The 13785-nt window shown below is 43.9% G+C and overlaps 2 protein-coding genes across 3 annotated transcripts; both read right to left on the bottom strand.

Moving 5' to 3' along the window:
* Positions 1-383: 383 nt before the first annotated feature.
* On the bottom strand, positions 384-4377 carry DNAJC9 (DnaJ heat shock protein family (Hsp40) member C9). The gene is made up of 5 exons (XM_074830179.1): positions 4149-4377; positions 3906-4046; positions 2637-2891; positions 1797-1880; positions 384-1024 (listed from the first exon to the last, which is right to left on the bottom strand). The coding sequence occupies exons 1-5, from the start codon at positions 4326-4328 to the stop codon at positions 905-907; spliced, it is 780 nt and encodes a 259-aa protein (XP_074686280.1). The 5' UTR covers positions 4329-4377; the 3' UTR covers positions 384-904.
* Positions 4378-5058: 681 nt separating this feature from the next.
* TFAM (transcription factor A, mitochondrial) lies at positions 5059-13745 on the bottom strand. Of its 2 annotated transcripts, XM_074830180.1 has the most exons (7): positions 13637-13745; positions 13337-13470; positions 11562-11632; positions 9617-9766; positions 8068-8163; positions 6988-7044; positions 5059-5980 (listed from the first exon to the last, which is right to left on the bottom strand). In XM_074830180.1, exons 1-7 carry the CDS (start codon positions 13702-13704, stop codon positions 5762-5764), a joined length of 795 nt encoding a protein of 264 aa, XP_074686281.1. In that variant the 5' UTR covers positions 13705-13745; the 3' UTR covers positions 5059-5761. The 2 variants fall into 2 exon arrangements, with proteins under 2 accessions (XP_074686281.1, XP_074686282.1); XM_074830181.1 differs by lacking the exon at positions 9617-9766.
* Between the last annotated feature and the right edge of the window lie 40 nt (positions 13746-13785).

The following is a 13785-nucleotide window of genomic DNA, read 5'->3' as shown; positions in this document are numbered from 1 at the left end:
CTACAGACTTGACCGCAATGCTATGAAATAACAAGCTGAGCTTCGGAACTCCTTGTCATGGGACACCATGAACCCTAGAAATACATAGAACTGACTCTGTTCTGTGGATTTTAAACTTTATTACCTCACCTCAGTGCGTTAAGAGAATTTCTGCAGCGTGACATACATGCTGCGCTCTCCTGTTCCTCAGGCATCCGCCACAGGCAATCAAAGACCAAACACCAGGTGGCCCTTTCATCCAATGCCGCTGCCACAGTTCACAGTATCACCCTATTTTCAGCGGCTGTATTACCCGTCAGTGAGAAAAGTCAACGCCATCAGTTTGTTTTGAACAGCTCATCAGAAAACAGAGAGAGGGCTGGGGAAGCAACATAGCGCAGAAGTCTGCAAAAATTCCTTTATTAAATCTGCAAGTTTCCAAAGTATCTTTATAAAACCAGTTGAGCTGAAGTTCAAAGACCTTTAAAAACAGCAGGAGGTTTGTTACACAAGAAATGTGTGAATAGCAAAAAGATAAGGTTTCTAACTCTGAAACCAGAGGAGTCAGCACTGAAGACTCTCAAAGGGGTGGGATTACATCAGCCATACCAATATCCATCAGGGGTTCAACACAAGTTTAACAAACTCGCCGCCATCCCAAACCTCACACTGCTTCCCTACTGTAACAAAACTTTTAGTCAAGCATCTGTTTGACCTTAACTGAAGGGCACCCAAAGGATTTTAAACAGTAGCACCAGAATGCTTTGTCTTTCTCATTCATGACACGTTCTGTATCATACCTCCCAGCCACAGCAAACTGATGCACACACACTCCAGAACAGAAGCCCAGAAAAACTCTGAAATTCTCCCAAATCTACATGTTCCCATACAATGTGATACTAAGTATTTCAGCCCACACAGGTCTTTATTTCTTTCCCTTCTTGGCTGCAGTCTTCTTTCCTCCTTTTTTAGCATTTTTCCCATATTTTGCTTCCAGTTGGGCCAAAAAGTCATCCATGTCCTTTTTTCGATCTTTATTTCTGCTCTGGGGGAGGGGAAATAAAAATAAATAAATAAAAAAAAAAAGAAATCAAACCCAAAACTTTTACTGCTTCCCAATACAGATTATTCCATTGCAGTTAGATAGCTACATAAAATATTGGAATATATTAAGCAGGGAATACAAGCTATAGAAAATACAGTGGCATCAAGCAGAAGTCTACTTGTATGCTCTAGGCTCTACCTAACTTCCTGAAGTATGAAGACAGAGGTAAAGTGGCTATAAAAATTCACAACATAAGGCTAGGAAAAGCAAAGCAATTTCTACGCTTAGACCCAAAACTCTACTGCAATTTCAGGAATGATTAAGTGTGAACATTCTAGGAAGCCCACTGGATGACGAGAAAGAACAAACAGAAAATGTTCCAAAAAAAAGAATGTGTAAACGGTACGTTTCTTTCCTCGGTCCCCAAGACACAAAAGCAAACTAGTAACAGCTTCTATGTCCTCATGGAATCCCACAGGAAGAAAGAATCATTAACACTCCCTAACTACCTAAAACTAGAAGTTAAGTATTTTTATTGTGTATGCCACAAGGATATTAGAATAACTTTGTTAATTTTTAAAAAGATGCGGGCAGTAACATCCGTACTATACTCTTGACTATTAAGTAAAGTACACATAGTTAACATTAAGGTCAGGTTTTAACCTTGGGAACTCAGAAGAGTTGCAAGGATCCAAAATACAAAGAGCCTCAGGGAAAACACAGTTGTAAGCCAGTAACATATTCATCTTCAAACAGATGCAAAAAGCCTTACTTGAATCAGCGCTTTCAAATCATCTTCTCCACCAAGGCCCAGTTCATCTTTAGTCTTCTGTGCCTCTTCAGCTTCTTTTTCTGCCTAAAACAGCAAACTATTTTTTTAAAAAGTATTTTGCACGTTATTTGACAAAGTCTTATAATAGTTACCACTTTTTTTTTTTTTTTTAATCTGTATACAAATAGCTGCAAGGAAACATGAATGGCCACAGATGACAAATTGGTGAAAGAAAGGCCACTCTGGCTTTAGTAGAGCAGGACAGTTTTTTGCTGTTTTACAATGCTGAATGGGATGTCTACCCCCATCCCTTTCTGCCCACCCACACTTTTTTTTTGTCTTAACAGCTATTACAATTTCTTTCACTTAGAGAAAGGTTACTGTGACATGCATATAACATCTTCTACAAAGTATCCAAAAAACCCCAGGTTGGAGAAGAGGTCCATTTAGTCCAGGATGTTATTTCACACTCACCAGAAGGCAAGCATAATGTATTTCCACCATGTACACTTTTTAATTCCAGCAACTCATAGCTTTGTAAATAAATGCAGGGACGTGCTAAACTGTAATAAGCCATGGGGTATAATAATGAAATAAAAGAAAGAAGTAATAGGCAACAGCCAGTTACAACTCAAAAGCCTTTCAGAACAATTTGGAGGGGTGGGAGTGGAGAACACAGGGGATCAAATGGGAAAGTCAAAGATACCGAGCAAGATCTGTAACCCAGCAATCCTGTGGCAAACATTTGTCTCAAGAACGGTTCTATTTATTTCTACCAAGGGAGATTAAAAGCTTATCATAAAAAATGGTTCCCTATGGTCCCTGATTGATGTAACCTACCCGCCTTTTTCTTGCCATCATTTTCCGCTTAGACTCTTGTACAAAACCTTTATAGGGTGGGACTTCTCCAGCATCAATAGCTTTTTCTATGATTTTCCGTATTCTTGGTTCATCTGTATAGTGCACGCACAGCACAGACTCCATTATTCTGTCCATGTCACCTTCAAAATCCATGTATGCTGCTTTAATATCAGCTAGCTCTTCTTCTGAATCTTTATAGCTCTTTTCGAATTCTTCAATATCTTTTACCGTGATCTGAAGCAAAGAAGGGACATTTCTTGAGTTACAGGCTTTACCCACCAGAAGGATTTCAAGAGATGGTGTTAAAAAAACCCCAAATGGTGTTTTACACAAAGCTCTTAAGGGAGACAGGGCTACAGCTCTGAAGCAGCGAGCCTCCCCTTTCCCGTGATTCCATGAAACCCTCTACAACTCAGAGAGAGTTATACAGCAGGTATGTTCACTCCGACGCCAGGGTGCAAGGGGATTTCTCCACAAAGCTTGCACCCCAACAGCACATTTTACCAAAAACTTATAAAGTGTGGATATACATATTCATTGGATTACATAATACAAATATCCATGTGCATAAGTGAGGCTGGGTTAGTTCCAGAGGCTGGTGTCAGCAGTTTATGTTCTCTTTGCACCTGCGCATTGACTCCTGGTGGGCGTCTCCGGGGGTCTTTGGGAGGAAGGCTCGTAGTCTTTCTCACCTTGTACTTTTCCTTGGAGCATGCGCAGATTCTCTTAGACAATTTCTTGAATAACAAGAGTGGTTCCCACTGGTTTACCCATTCTATCTTATCTAAAAGCGACAGTCTATTAATTTCTACCGCCCATATATGGCTATCTATCCATTACAAAGACTAAACTTGTCAGAACCCATCTGCTTTCCAACGACACGTCTCTTATTTTTGCGGAACATAGTAATTCTTGGTAAGTTTCCACAGAAAACTGCTTTGCTTTGATGAACACAGTAGCCCTTGGTAAGCTTCCCCAGAACAGTCAGGGCAAGCAGGATTATTAAGCAATATTCAGAAATCATTTTAAGTTGCTGTAAGTAAATAAGTTGCAAAGTAGGTGATCATTTCCTTGTATCACCCGGAGGGGCTGTCCCCGCTGAGGTGAGCCCCACGGGGCCCCGGCCCGGCTCTCCGAATCACAGAATCATCAAGGTTGGAGAAGACCTTGGAATCACCCAGTCCAACCATGAACTTCACACCGACCGTTCTCCACTCCACCAGATCCCTCAGCGCTATTCTCGCTCACCTTCTTGAAGAGCAGCCGCCAGTACTCCTGCCAGTCCCGCTCGCCCCTCAGCGCCGCGCCCTCCTCGTCCACTGTGCCCTGCTCATCGTACAAGGCGCGCTGCTCCGCGTCGCTCAGGACGGCGTACGCCTGGCCCAGGATCTGCGGGGACACAGCCAGCGGGCGGGACGGGCCCTCAGCGACGGGGCGGGGCGGCCCCTCAGCGACGGGCCCGCCCAGTCAGGGGCCGCCGCCCTCCCTCACCTGGAACCGCCGCGTCGCCTCCTCCTTGTCCTGGGGCTCGGCGCGGTCGGGGTGCAGGCGGAGCGAGGCGCGGTGGTAGCCGCGGCGGATCTCGGCGGGCGAGGCCTGCGGGCGGACGCCCAGGACGCCGTACAGGTCCCGGGAGCCGAAGGCGGCCTCGCACTGCTCCAGCAGCCCCATCCCGCCGCCCCGCGCGCGCCAGCCGCCGGCCTCTCGCGAGACTGGGCGGGGCGCGGGCAGGCGCATGCGCGGGGAGGCGGCGGGAAGGCGGGCGGGCAGGCAGCCCCCTCAGGGAGGCGGCGGGAAGGCGGGCGGGCAGGCAGCCCCCTCAGGGAGGCGGCGGGAAGGCGGGCGGGCAGGCAGCCCCCTCAGGGAGGCGGCGGGAAGGCGGGCGGGCAGGCAGCCCCCTCAGGGAGGCTGGGGCCGCCCGCCGGGCGGGAGCGCAGCGCTCCTGCGGAATCCACCCGAGGAGCTGAGCGGGAACAAGGCAGGAGCCGGCAGAGGGCGGCAGAGCGGCTGTACCCGGCCTGGGCTCCCCCGTCGCTCCCACACGGAGGACGGGTTGGACGCAGACGCCTCCTCTCGGCGACGCCCCGGGAACCTACTTTCGAGCAAGAGCCTCCCGCCTCTGAACTGTGTTCTGCGAAGAAGCAAGCCAGGAGCACTCAGATACGGGTACCTTCAGTACATTAAAAAAAGGCAGAAGAAAAAAAAAAAAAAAGGCAAGTGACTCCTATGTGGCTTTCCACTTCCCAGTGGTAAACGCAAAGCTTTGCTGGTTCTTGTGCGTTGTGCAGGACAGACAGAATCCACCAACTACTGAAAAACCTTGCCTGCCTTCTAAAAATGCAAATTCTCCAAAATACCTGTGAGACTTTCACTAAGACAGAGAGACCCCAGGAAAAAGCTCTTCAAAATACCTGCGTTTATTACATCAAAACTCAAGAGTTCTAACAGTTCACACATTTTCTTTTCCTTCCAGGCTGTCCTGAATGTGACAACAGGAAAGCAAAAGAGTTTGCATGTATCCAAACAAAACCATGGAATAAAAGTCCAGTAAAGATATGTTTATACAAAACTCATATGGTCTTTAATTAAATGCAACGTAAGTGTAATACACCGATTGATACGTACAAAAAGACGGATGCATCAAAGTATTTTACATTTTTTGTGCCTTTTGTTGAAATGTAGAACATTTCTCTTCACTACCAAGACCATGGAGGGAATAACACACAGCAGCATTAACTCAGATTTCAGCTCTTATTTACAGCATGTAGATGGTAACATTGTAGAATATTCTTGCTTTCATAAAAAAATAGCTTATAAAAGCTAGCTGTTACCTACTGTTACTGGAGAGCTCTGCTAATGTCAGTGTAACTATTCACAGCTTGATTAACTGGTTATTGTTGTACAGTTGAGGCTACCCCTGCAATGATTATTTCAGCCACTTCTGAGAGATGCTGCATCCTCTCTTACCTGACCACTGCTTCTGTTTCTCCAATGGGCCCTCTATGGGTTTTCCTAATTTCAGTGCTAATGCAGACTGCAGCATTAACACAGCAGGATAAAGACATGACAACCAAAGGGCATTAAATATAAAATACTTAACCATTTTATTCTTCTGATTTTTCCAACTTTAGCTTTGCCTTGTTTTCATGTGAGGAAGCTTTGGCTGTTTCAGCTTGCTTCGCAGTCTCAACACTTTTATTTTTTGGCCTTTGCTTTCTGGAACGTATCAGGTCTTCACGTCCGAGTTCAATCATTTTTGTTTCCCACAACGTCATTTCATTCTCATACCGAACCTTATCATCTTCAGCAAGCTGCAGGTAAGGCTGGAAGAAAATGAGGTACCGCCAGTTAGGGAAGGGGCTCTGTCAGGATACCTGCCATGTCACATCCTCCCCTTTGATACAAAGGTGACTTACTACCAGACCTGTGCAGTGCACATCCCAGGTGTTCACTTTCACCCCCAGAAAATTTAAAAACCACCCAACTTGCACAAAAATATGAAACCTTAGCATTGAATTATGGTTATGTCAACAGCTGGCCCATTCCTGAGGAGGAAATTTATTCAGTATTAATACTAACAGCTCAGGTTTTTTATTTGAGTGCTAGTTTATGAAAGCTGGCTTATGTAAGGAACAGGAATAGATATTTCTGCAGAACTATTATTCCAAACTTTTTCTGCAGAAAAAACATGAACCTAGTGCATGTTCTAAGAACACATTCAAAACAATCTGGAAGAAGGGCATTCCAGAGGAAGGACAGTAAGGTACAGAATACTTGAAAATCTGGAGGTTTAGGTTAGATTTCAGTATAGCACCCCTCCGATTTTCATACACCCATCTGTAGGTTTGTATTTCAACACACTGAGAAAGCTGGCAAAAAAGGATCCCCAAGACAACCAAAGTTAATAAATTACTATGTGCACGTCACTTGGGAGATTTCTGTTGCTTTTACCTGTCCAAAGTCTTTCCATGAGCAGGAAATTACTATGCTGGCATTTAAAAACATTATACACTATTAGAAAAAAACCCGAGTTGTTGCAAATTTTTCCACCTTCCTCCCTAGATGCCACTGAGCATCCATTTCCTGGCATACAGAACTTCCATTCTATCCCAGTGACTCACGTTATATCAGCACTGTGAAAGAAGTGGTCACTACTGGAATAAAAGTAGGGACAATCTTTTTCAAGATACATAAGTAAGATCTCAGGGTATTGTCCTCAGTATTATATTTTGAGCAACCGAGTTCAAGATTTTGTACGAATTCATTAATTTTGACTCAAGTTTGTCATTTTCTGATTAAATGGGAGCCTCACCAAAACCCACTGACATACCTGCTTTTGAGAGTCGGACAGTTTTTGCCAGCCATCAAACAATTGCTTCAGCTTTGCCTACAGGATACAGAATACGCAACACATTAGGATTATTTTAACAGCAGACTGACCACAGAGGGTTACAGATGAATGCCACGCTAGTAAAGCCAAGTATAAACCAATGTAAAAAAGCAGAAAGTCATACGGGATTAATACTCCACTCTCTTAACGTAGGTAAATAATACACGATACGGTTCAACAAGTTGCTGGGCATCGCTCGAGCCACATTCCTGGACAATGTAAGCACGAAGCAGTTTAAGTTACTTAGCCTGCTGCGAAAGCAGGCAGACAGAAGAGCTGAGCTCATTTACAGCAACGCAACTACATCTCACATTGGTTTCATTTAAACCAAGCCCTAACTTAAGCCCAGCCCACAGCAGTATTAACCGTGTTTGCAGGAAACGTTGTACCACTTCAGGACTATTTTGCCACGTGTGTGTCAAACCGGGTCTCAGCTGACTGGAGGTGCTTGCCTTGTACATAGAAAACGGAGGAGCAAACTATTTCCACCACCCTGATTTACTGACTAAATGCACAGGGTAAGGGATGTATTAGGCACACAGGGGAGGTCTTCAAGTGTGGTAATCCACCAGCGTAACCTGAAACACCCCAAAGGTCAGTGCAGAACTTGTGACTTTGATGAGAAACTTGCACGTTCCGTAACATCGACCCTGCTACAGGAGGTACAACAACCACTACTACAGAAACAGAGGCAGACCATCGCAGCCATTTGAAAAACCAATCTATTTCTGCACCAAAACAAAAAGTAGAATTCCCTCCTTACAGAAGGAACAGATGAAGTCTGTAACACTGAAGTGCAAAAAACAGTGCAAACATTTTAAGTCTGTACCCACACAGCAGTTTATAAACTGACGTGCCACCAGCAGTATAGCCAGATCACCACAGCCTAAAAAAAAATTAACCTAAGCAAAGGAAAATCCAGATACTGAACTACTGAAGTTTCTATGAAAATGACAGAATCTAAACCAGATTTTCTGAATACAATAGATCTGCTTAAAAGAACAATCTTTCCTGACTTACCACAGGTGAAATTCCCTCACTTTCTTTGAAGTGTTCCGACACAAAAATGTTAAATCCGGTACGAGGTCTTTTAGGTTTTCCAAGCACAGTCAATTCCTTTAAAAATGACAAGAGAAGTTATTCAATCTACCAAGCATGCGTTTTTCCAAAACTAAACTTACCATTTGTCTTTACATTTTATACAAAAATCAGACTCAAATTCATTTTTTTGTGTTTTATTCTGTAAACTGGACTGTATGTCAAGGTGCTCTCAGCACCTGTCAGTACTAGTGCTAAACTAAATTAAGAAAAGCTAACAACCTGAATTTCTCACAGACATTATGAAAAAAAAAAAGGCATTTTGAACTGATTCATACTTCAGCTAAGTCTTCCAGAAACCAACGACTGTTACTAAATTCCAATCAGTAAGAAAGTCATGACGACAGGTTTTCTATTATCTTCGCAAGGCTTCGGTTTCTGGTGTGAAATACTGTATGTTTGCAGAGAGGAGGGCTGATACCCAACTCTGTGGGAGGCGAGAAGGTGGAACAGAACCAGCAGATTTCCAGGGAAACAGAACTAGGTTTCTGCTATCAGAACGCATTGCCTACAGGGATGACGGTGAGAGAGGGAAAGCACAAGTTATGGATGCAATCACACTTGTTTTCTCCATCCCTAAGACACTCCCACTGCATCCTGGGTGCTGCAAATTAACATCTGCTTAGGTATTAGGTATGCCAGTTAAATTCCTTGTGGTGCCATACTCTAAAAAGGATCAGCAGAATCACTTGGATTAAACCCCCTAAGTAGGGGTCTTTTAAACCAAATTTATTTCTTCTGCCAATCAGGGCAAAGTACACCAGCACTTTAATTCGCAGAAATGAACGAGCAGGAAGTCCGTCCTCTGACTGATTCTGCCACTAGACAGACCATAATATTGTACCTTTACAGATGGCTCTGTCTCTCAGGGTTTTTATATAAACCAGCTAAAAGGGAATACAGAAGACAATCTGTATGAGTAAGTCAATAAAGGACACTGACAGACAAGCCTCTGTGCAGGCATAATTCAACATGTCAGCAGCTACACAGGTAGCAAAGTGGTAGTATCCAAAGAAATGAAGGAAAAAAGGCTGTTTCAAGCAACTACTCCCTTGCAGGGGCCACTGCAGTAACAGATACAAGGTCTTTGTGAAAAGCCACTTCTGGATGTCTTCCCAACCAAAGAAAGTGTTGCTAGTTCAAATGTCTTTTATTACCTATCATTCCTCAGGCAGCTTTAGGAATAGGAAGAAAAAAGCATAGAGAAGCTACCTGGGAGCACAAAGATATGTGCTAGTTCTGGTCTTCAAGCACAGGAAAGTCACTAAAATAACTGCTAACATCAGCAACTATTTTAATCCAGAGGGTTCTGTGGGTTTTGTTTTGCTTTGGGTTTGTGTCTGATTTCTTAATTTTTATTCAGAGACTTGCTTTTGTATTTGTTGACATGTCTCAGCTCTGCTCTGTGAACTAGACAAACAGACTTCAGGTTCCTTGAGAGAAAACCACCTCAGAACTTCAAAATACTTACTCTTTTTGCCTTGAACAATCTTCTTCTTGCCAGTCGTCTTCTCTTTTCTTCTCTCAAAGCCTCAGCCTGGGCTGGAGTTAGCTGTGCTTTGTATGTGGCCAACTGCTGTTCATATCTTTGCCAGTCTGTCTTTCTAGCTTCCTCATAAACCTACAACACAATCACTCACCAACCTTAAAACTGATGCTTTCGGTCAGAAGCAATTGACTGTTAAATAAACTAACACTTCTCACCTACCATTAAAAAAAAAAAATTACAGACTACTCTGGAACTTAAGATTTTTAAAGTAAAGTGGCAATTTCTGATCTGTTTGATTAGCAGAATGGATTAAGAAGAACTCAGATTAAAAACCTGGGCTCTTCCCACAAATTATCTCTGTTAATCTGGTAACATTGGATGAATCTTCAGGTGCAGCTCAAAGCAATAACAATCTTCCATACAAGGAGGACAAGCTGAAGCTTGGTTGACACGATTACTCTTGCAGTGTGTGTACCCACTGCAGCACACAAGTGCTTCAGTCACCAAACACATTCCTACACTGGCCAACACCAGGTACAGAAGCATCATAAAATCATGGCCTTGGTACCAGGGCACCAAGAAGAGCTGAGCCAGGCTACCAAGCATCCAAGGTAGACCTGGAAAATCACCATCCTATTCTCCATTTCAGACATACAAATGAAAAGGCATATTTTATACTAAAGGACATAGAGCCAGAAGTCCAGACGGGATGTAAGAGCACTCCAATTCTACTGAACTTTGAACAAACTTTAGCTAGAAAACTGCAATCAGTTCATAACTGAATCTAACTGCAATCAAGGAGGAACAATCATTAGTTTGCTATAAATGGCACTTATATTCAGCAATGATTAGCAATTCATAGAGTTGCTTTACATTATCCCTTGAAATTGCCACTCTTAAAAGAAATTTCACTACCTATGACAAGAAGTTAGATAAAACTTAAAGGACATGGACCTGCTCAAGCAGGTCCAGAGGAGGCCACAAAGATGATCAGGGGGCTGGAGCACCTCCTGTGTGAGGACAGGCTGAGAGAGTTGGGGGTGTTCAGCTGGAGAAGAGAAGGCTGCGGGGAGACCTTAGAGCGGCCTCCCAGTACTTAAAGGGGCTACAGGAAAGGTGGGGAGGGACTCTTGATCAGGGGGTGTAGGGATATGATGAGGGATAACACTTTTAAACTGAAAGAGGGCAGATTTAGATTAGATATGAGGAAGAAATTCTTCCCTGTGAGGGTGGTGAGACACCGGCACAGGTTGCCCAGAGAAGCTGTGGCTGCCCCCTCCCTGGAAGGGTTCAAGGCCAGGTTGGACGGGGCTTTGAGCAACCTGGACTAGTGGAAGGTGTCCCTGCCCGTGGCAGGGGGGTTGGGACTGGATGGTCTTTAAGGTCCCTTCAAACACTAACCAGTCTGTGATTAAAGAAACTTACCTGTAAGTTATGTCTCTGGTTACTATCTAACCCACAGAAAAAAGTTGGTCTTTTCATCAAAATTAACCGAGGTTTCACCTAACTTCTGCATATGAAAGCGGAACAGCTTTACAATACCTATGTCATTATACACGTAATACACACAGAGATACAATTACCATTCAAAAAGAAATGAGATATTGGTTTCCAGCCCTACAGCCACAGAGTGAGATCTGTCACATTTGTCTCTCTAGCAACAGATTAAAAATACTAAACCCAAGGTCATGTGTAGAAGTATCAAAGTATCATCATCCCCTGAGTACGTCATAGCTCCCAATTCTCTTCAGAATTGTTTTTGTCTGAATCTTTGTATGCAAATACTTTCTTATTATTGTTTAAAAAACCCCACAATGAACAACAAAAAAACCCACAACACCAAACAAAAAAAACCCAGAGGACACCAAACCAAGTAGACCAACCACTTATAGAGTTCAAAGTACATAGGGCAAAGATGCAAACTTACCTGCTTCTGTGATGCTGGTAACGCCTTCCAAGCACCTGCTATTTTTCTCATCAGCTCCATATTGCTCATTTCTGTACATTAAAATTAGAAAGCAAGAAAATAAAGATCACTATTGTGTATCTATAAGGTTCTTCAATTTTTCCCAAGGAAAGCTGTCACTAGTACCTTCTTCCTGTACAGATGTATTTTCCTCCTTTAATAAAGCTAACTTTCTGTGGCAGTTAAAGGGAACTGTAATACTGGGGAGGGGAAGAGTCCTTGCTCTTGGTTCAAACTCAAATGAAACATGCAGTTATAAACTGAAGCACCATTTCAAGACAGGCAGCTATTACCACTCCACAAGTTTCTTTTTTTTCTTTTTTTTGGGTTGGATCCTTTTTTAAACAATTCAGGATGGTCTGAACTTGAAGGGGGGCTGGGGACGAAACCAAAAGTAAAATTTCCAGTTCTCAGGTTTTTGGCAAAACCAGCCTGCTGGGTTCTTCAAGTACAGCGTGACCTTATACACCTGATATAGCACATATGCTTGATTTTTATTTTAATAAAGTCCTTTATTTACAGTACTATTCAACAGAATAAGGTTAAAGAAAAATTTCCTTATCCCACAAACAAAATTGCAGTGACTTGAATCTGCTTTGGTTTTCAGCCTTCAACTCTGGCCCTTGCACTATGGCCACTTGATGAGGTTTCCTGACAGACCTGAATTTGCAAAGGGGGGAAAAAAAAAAAACAAAACAGAAAACCAACCAACCAAACACAAACGAAAAACCCTTTGAAAATATGATGCTTTGCCAATGATAAAAGAAAACAAATTTTCAGGTTATTTCTGAATGTTACCTCTATTGGAACCAGCAAGCCCAACATTCTCAACTTGCATATGAGATACATTTATTTGCAAATTATTCAAATTTTGGCAATACGTGGAAAACACTAGCGTGTCACTTTAGCTACAATAAGCTCTGCAAGTTCAGTTCTCAACCTTTCAGACTGCTGAACTCTTTAACTACCAAGCGAAACAGGGTATCAGATGGTTTTCCCTACTTAAATTTACCACGACTTGCCCATTACGACCATAGTTCTTTAAACGTTTTAACATTTATTTCGACAGTATTTTCAAAATGGATGCAGATTTCCACTTTGCTGCTCTCTGACAAGAAGAGTGACTGCACTGCCTACAAATGAAGTTTTTGATAATAAATTAAACATATTCACAGAAAACCATTACTTTTTCGCCCATGTACGTTGAGGCAATCCAGAACATGCAGTTTTTAAGTTACTAAGCATCAAACTGAAATCATATACAGCTCGTTATATCAGCAACAGTGTACTTCAAATACATAGATTTATAAATAACTGAAAGGCACAAATCATTGTTAACCTGTACTGCCCAGGTGAGCTCTTCCTTCAAACATTTTTGAAGTTACACACAAATGTTCACTTTTTGAAGTTATTACACGTAGAAGACTAAGCTGATACACATACGGGCAGTAAGTACGGCAGTACTGAATCGGTACGCTACGGATGACAGGATGGTTTTGGTCTCCTGAAGTCACGGTAATGTACTTTATGACGCTTAGTTTTACGAAGCAACACTTTGTTCCGGTTTTCTTTTTAAACCGCACATTCTGAAATGAAAACACCGCATGTATCTGAAGTGACGGCAGCTTTGCAACAAGATTTCTGGCCCCCTCGACGTGTTAAGACTCCGTATTTCTAAAAGCAAAACAAAGCCAATCGCGAGCCCTCTCGTACCTGATCCCATTCAGACCTCGTACCTGGATTTTTTTGCTTAAAACCAGAATGGTTTTCTTTCAGGAAGCGAAAATAGCCTGTCAGAGGCCGCTTCGGGCGCTCGTCCGAGCTGATCCCCCTGCAGAAGCTCTTCTCCGCCGAGCCGCCGCCGGGGACCCTGCGGACAACGGCACCACCAGTTACCGCCGCAGTGCCCGACTCGCCCCGCGAGGCCGCTCAGCGCACAGGGGCCTAAGGGCCCCATCCCGCCGAGAAGGGGGCGCTCCCCCCCCGCCCCCCGGCGCCCCACGCTCCCGGCCCCGCGCCCCCGCTCCCGCCCGCACCTGAGGAGCCGCCGCACGCCGGTGACGAGGCCCGCGGCGCGGCCCAGCAGCGCCAGCGCCGCCGCCATGCCTCCGCCCGCCACGCCTGCGCGCGCAGGGGGCGCGCGGCCGCCGCACGGCCCCCTGGGAGAGCGGCCGCCAGGCGCGCG

Source organism: Strix aluco, chromosome 7 (genome assembly GCF_031877795.1).
Source record: "Strix aluco isolate bStrAlu1 chromosome 7, bStrAlu1.hap1, whole genome shotgun sequence".
NCBI classification, from domain to species: domain Eukaryota; kingdom Metazoa; phylum Chordata; class Aves; order Strigiformes; family Strigidae; genus Strix; species Strix aluco.
This window is presented reverse-complemented; position numbering and strand designations above follow the sequence as displayed.

Excerpts from the sequence above, each read along its gene's own strand:
- DNAJC9 (XM_074830179.1), bottom strand. The coding sequence starts at position 4,328 with ATGGGGCTGCTGGAGCAGTGCGAGGCCGCCTTCGGCTCCCGGGACCTG. Across the intron at positions 2,892-3,905 it reads GGCGGCTGCTCTTCAAGAAG|ATCACGGTAAAAGATATTGA; the intron begins GTGAGCGAGAAT and ends TCTTTGCTTCAG. Across the intron at positions 1,881-2,636 it reads TGATGGCAAGAAAAAGGCGG|GCAGAAAAAGAAGCTGAAGA; the intron begins GTAGGTTACATC and ends TTGCTGTTTTAG.
- TFAM (XM_074830180.1), bottom strand. The coding sequence starts at position 13,704 with ATGGCGGCGGCGCTGGCGCTGCTGGGCCGCGCCGCGGGCCTCGTCACC. Across the intron at positions 11,633-13,336 it reads TTTTAAGCAAAAAAATCCAG|AAATGAGCAATATGGAGCTG; the intron begins GTACGAGGTCTG and ends TTTAATGTACAG. Across the intron at positions 7,045-8,067 it reads GTGAGGGAATTTCACCTGTG|GCAAAGCTGAAGCAATTGTT; the intron begins GTAAGTCAGGAA and ends TGTATCCTGTAG.